At 53.7% G+C, this 5424-nt stretch overlaps 1 protein-coding gene across 1 annotated transcript in view; it reads left to right on the top strand.

Annotated features, from left to right (window-relative positions):
- The window catches only part of LPIN1 (lipin 1), a 69143-nt gene that overhangs the window by 43078 nt on the left and 20641 nt on the right, over window positions 1-5424 (top strand). Inside the window, exon 15 of the mRNA XM_019650002.1 lies at window positions 3023-3385. Coding sequence (XP_019505547.1) covers window positions 3023-3385 — 363 coding nt within the window. The remainder of the gene's footprint in view (window positions 1-3022; window positions 3386-5424) is intronic.

Genomic DNA, 5424 nt, shown 5'->3' with positions numbered 1-5424 from the left:
ATTTTTTTTTTTTTTTTAGCTGAGCCATCCTGCCACGTGTTGGCAGCTCAGCGGCAGCTCAGCTCGGGTGGAGAATCGAACTGCTGTTGCTCAGAGCTCACACTCTTGAGCGAGCTCTTAACCAACTGAGCCACTCTGCTGGCCCGGGAGAGGGAGTATTTTGAGAGGGATTAATGGCAATATGTGTTTTACTGTAATAATTTTTTTATTTAAACATTCACTGTATTTTGTGATCACACCTCATATTTTTGTATTCGTGTAACCAGAAATCGACGTCTCCGAGGCTTAGCGAGAATGAACGTGGCCCGTGTTTCCATAGGCGGACGAGCTCATCTTGGCGTAAGCAGTGTGCCCTCTGAAGCCCGGACGCTGAAAACGGGAAACGATCATTAGCAGACGCATTAGGACCTTTCCTCTTTTCCCGTCCACAGCAGCTATTCCTTCCTTTCCCCTCAGGTCCTCGGAGGCTATTGCATCATCACTCTGTTAGTGATGGAGTCGTGTGGTCTGCAGAAGACAGTCAGGGCTCCTGGACTGTAGGGGTGACAGCCGCTAGCTCAGCACAGACACTGGGACCGCATTCCCCAGTCCGAGCTTTGGTTTCCTCTTCTCTAAAGTGAGGACAACAGGCTGGCTGATCCCCTCAGACTCACCCCAAATGCCGTGCTACCGGGTTGTGCAGCTGAAGTCACAGTGTGTGTGAAGTCACAGCTGGGCGTTGCTTTTCCCAGCTGAGCCCTGGTCAGAACCCCAGGCGTTTGCTGCCTGTGGTCGCACACCCGCTGCGCTGCAGGGCTGTCTGTGCTGAGTGCCTCTCCCTCCAGGGAGCTTGTGGCGCATAGTAGGGCAGTCATGTCCCCAAAACAAGGTGGTGGGGGAAGTGTAATGAGAAACGCAGATTTCATAGCCGTGCGTGGAGGAGAGATGAATTCTGGTTGGAGGGGCGAGGAATCCAGGAACTTTCCGTGAGGCAGTGCTCTGAGCTGAGCCTTATCTAATGAGAATAGCTTTGAGAGGCAAGGTCACTGCGAGTGGAAGCAGGAGTGACAGGAGGAGGCGGGGACATGAGCAAGTGTGCAATGGGGTCACAGAAAGGGAGGCTTAGGTGCAGAGGACGGGGCGGGTGGACGTGAACCGGGAGGGTCGGCTGGCACCAGATGGCAGAGGTCTTGAGGCCGGCTGAGAGCAAGCCCGAGCCTGCACAGAGCTTTCCTTCCTGGAGGCAGCGGGTGAGCCCCCTTCTTAGGACTGCAGCTGGGGCTACAGGAGTCCCGCTTCTCTCCAACAGTGGGGCTCAGCTCAGGGCGAGCCCCCCCCCCATGGGACACATGGCAATGTCTGGAGGTATTTTTGATTGTCACGACTGGGGTGTGCTGCTGGCACCTAGTGTGTGGAAGCCATGGATGCTGCTAAGTATCCTACATGCAGTGTTATAGAGAACACACCCGCCCCCGCAAAAAAAAAGCAAACAATTATATATCCGGTTGTCCAACATAACAGTGGTTGAGAAACCCCAATCTAGATGCTTATCTTGGAAAATACTTCTCAAGGGAATCTTTTCAAGCTATTTTAATCTCTCTCTGGGCCAAATGTTTGGAGAGGGACATAGAGGCTGGGACAGCAGGAGAAGCCACCTGGCCCAGGCCTGGACGAGAAAGGCTCTTCCTTTTTTGGTGTTTCCCAGAGCCCAGCGTCAGCCGCGGACCTATCAGAGGGCTCAGCGCCATCCATGTGTGGTTGCACCTCTGTTATCTGGTGTCTCAGGCAGGGTGCACCCCTCCCACCCCGGGATTCCTCGTGACCACCTTAGCTGCATCACGTGTCATCGCTGGTTTCCCCTCTGCGCTCTCTGTCCCCACAGGGCAGTCTGTGCTGGTCCCGGGGCACCCCCAGCCCAGCCCAGGGCCTGGTGGCGGAGCGCGTGGCAGCTGTGCCTTGGTGGAAGGAGCGTGTCCTGCTGGGGGCCGCCCTTCTGAGCGAGGGCTCTTACCCACTAGGGACACAACTGAGGGTCAGCTTTGGTGACTTGGTGCTACCTGAGCATTTAATGGGAGCACTTGGTATTTCTGACAGCTTTCATGGGGGCAAAGGCTCTGGAAAGGGAACCCCTGCTGCCACCAACAAATGTGTCCCCCCTCAGAGGATATCCTCCTCAAGCGGATTTTCCAGCTGCGTTTAGTGATGGCCTTAGAAGCAGAATGCTTGTGTGGTGAGAACAACACGGTGGCACGATCAAACCGTGAAATGTATTTGAAAAGCAAGTTTTGAATAAAAATTAGCATCGCAGACCCCTGCAGGTCGCAGCTTTTAGGCTTTGATGTGAAGAGCTATACACAGAAATAGTGATTTTTTTTTGTTGTTGTTGTAAAAGATTGCATTAATTAGACAGCTAAGATACATAGATGTTTAATTAAAAAGATTGCTTGATTTTCAGATGCATCCCTATATTCCAAATAAACCAGGAGATTGTGGGGTCTTGGAAGCTGAGGAAAGGGGTTCTAGAGGGAGGAATATTGATGACCTGTGTCAGGTGCTACCGGGAAATCTGTTCATATGAGAATTGAGAAGCAATGCCCGGATTTACCAAGGTGGCATCACAGGTGACCCTGACAGGGGCAGTGAGGCAGGGCAACGAGAGAGAGAAAGCAGAGTGAGGAGGGAGTCAGCGCAGACTCACAGCTACAAAGGGGAGCAGAAATGGGGTCCCACATGGAGAGGAACAACCTAAGCAGGGTTTTTGGTGGTGGTTTTTGGCCTGGGTTGTTTTTAGCGGAGATAAGAGAGGTCAGAGTATATTTGTGTGCCAACAGGAACGACCCAGTGGAAAGGGGGATTTGATGGTGAGTAGGGGGGATGGGCTCAGAGCTGGCGCGAGGTCAGTAAATTGGCAGGTGGCAGCGGGCCCGTGCACAGGCAGCCGGGGGCCCTTAGTCAGGAGCAGGGACCAGGGAGTCGGACCGGCGCAGGCGCAGGCAGGCTGGCCAGTTTGATGCATCGAAGCTCAGCTCCCCTCGTGGTAAAGCGGGGAACATACCTTCCGAAGGTGTTCCGAGGAGGGAGCACAGCAAGTAAATGACAGCAGCGTGCATTCACAGTCACACTTTCTAGAATGCGGCCTTTCTCGTGTGAGGGAACTTGACCCAGTTCCGTTCTTCATGAAGCTCAGGGTTTGTGACTGCAAACAGGTTCCCTTGTGTGAGGCCATTAAATGTGAACGTTTTGTCTCTTTCAGAAACGGATATAAGTTTCTCTACTGTTCTGCGCGTGCCATCGGGATGGCAGACATGACGAGGGGCTACCTGCACTGGGTCAACGAGAGGGGGACAGTGCTGCCACAGGGGCCCCTGCTGCTGAGCCCCAGCAGCCTCTTCTCCGCCTTGCACAGGTAGGGCGCTCGGCTTGTCCACGCTCGCCCCAGAACTGTGGCCTGTCAGGCCCTCTTCTAACCTGGAGGTTTGGCAAGAATAGCCTTTTAATTGGCCTTCCCAACCGGTGTCCCCGCTCCATAGTGGGCACTGGAAAAATGGTCGTAAAATGCGGGTCTAGTCCTAGCCACCCATCACAGCCGCCCAGCGTGGCTCTCCAGACAGCGTCCTCATTGGTCCGCTGGGCATCACGTGACTTCAGGACCTGCCCCGCCCTCCCGCCCAGTCTCGTTTCTCCCCAGTTGCTGGAACTCGGTCGTGCTGAACTGGCTTCCTTTCCCAGCGTGACGGTCTCCCCTTTGAGGCTTCGCACGTGCTGCTGCCCTTTTGTGGGTAGCTGCCTTGCCTTCTCCCTGCGTTGTTGCCCCGCTGGGTCTTGAAGAATCAACTTGCATTCCATCTAATGGGAACCTAGGCTGGGTTAGTAGCCCTTCTAACCAGCCGCCACCGCCCACCTGGCCTCGGACCCCCATAATACTCGTGCATTCTGGGAGTTCTGGTCACACTGTTTATTGTAACGGACCTCTGGCAGACCACTAGCCAGTGTCCGATTACAGGTCCCCCTTCATCCTCCTGGCTGCATTGAAGGCAACCCAGCCAGACTCCGGCTTCTTGGAGTGGGGGGAGGGGAGCGCTGGGCTTCCCTGCAGCTGGGGGGCGGNAAGGTGCCTGTTTGTGTATTAACACATCCCTCCGTGAGCCCTCTCCTTTGATTACTTTAATTTTGGGCTTTCTGTTCAGAAAGTAAGTCGTGGGTCTTGTTGGCATTTTTTAATGAAGCATTTATGATGCGTGAATTGGAATGGACTGAACCCCCTCCTTTTGTGATACCCCCTTTATGTTGTTCTTCCCGCTTCTATCCTTATTTAGATCAGATACTCTTGGCCACATTTTGCCGACCCTCGGGAAGGATTGGACCCACCAAGGCATTGCTAAGCTGTACCACAAAGTGAGCCAGTAAGTATGGGGCGCTCTGCTGGTGCCCGCGGCACTCTGCACCCGGAATCTTGACTGCCAGGGTGACCTACCGAGAGGGGTGCAGGGGTGGCAGTGGGGAGTCTGAGCACATGGTGAATCCCACCAACTGCAAATCTGAATTCAATACCAAGAGACAAGAAAGGAAGCGATAAATGAATCAAAAATTGATGGCGAGAGAAGGAGGCGGCAGCATTAGGCGAGGGACTGAGGTTCATCTCATACGGAGGAAAGGCAAGCATAAGCAGGTGAAGAAACTGCAGTCTGACATACACCAAGAGATTTATTTTAGGCAAGAAAAGTGCAAATTCCAGGCCGATTTTAGCTGTGGTGCTGGCCCTGTGGTCCGGGGAGCTCTCCGCTGAGCAGCCAAGATGCAGTACAGCATCTGCTGGGGGCCACTCCAGACATCAGGCTGGGAGAGTAGATCTTAAGCTGTGACCTTGTGTCAGGCATGGTCTGCCCCTTCACGTAAATCTTATAGTAATTCTGAAAAGCAGGTAATAAGTAATAGCATTAGATGAGTGAAATCAACTCAGGGAGTTAAAGCGATTTGTCCAAATTCCCATAACTGCTAACAGGCAGAACTCATTAAAAGCCAACTGCAAGTCCATTGCTTCTGCTCTAGTCTGTCTCCAGGGTTCAGAGCCCACTGGGGCTCCCCTCCCCGCCCATCACTGGCTTGGACTTATTCACATTTCCTCCAACTTACCGTGGACTAGAGTGAAACCTCTCCCTCCAGTGCATCCTGGAGCTGGGAGGTGCCCGAGGCTCACTCAGGACAGCCCTTCTTTGCATGGGGAGGAAGGTGAGAAAGTTACATAGTTGGGGAGTGACAGGACGGACACCCAAGCCCGTGATATGCAGCCTGATGTGCTCACCTCTGGCCCATGTCAGTGGTGGTGGCAGGGAGTGCCTGTTGAGTGCCTGGCTTTGTGACAGGTGCAGGGATGACAGTGAAGTAGATGCTGTCTCTGGCTGCCTGGACCTTATGCTCCAGTGGGAGACAGGTGGCTGGGAGGAA

Source organism: Hipposideros armiger, unplaced genomic scaffold (assembly GCF_001890085.2).
Source record: "Hipposideros armiger isolate ML-2016 unplaced genomic scaffold, ASM189008v1 scaffold_137, whole genome shotgun sequence".
Classification (NCBI taxonomy): domain Eukaryota; kingdom Metazoa; phylum Chordata; class Mammalia; order Chiroptera; family Hipposideridae; genus Hipposideros; species Hipposideros armiger.
The sequence above is the reverse complement of the archived record's forward strand: the minus strand, read 5'-3'. Positions and strand labels throughout refer to the sequence as shown.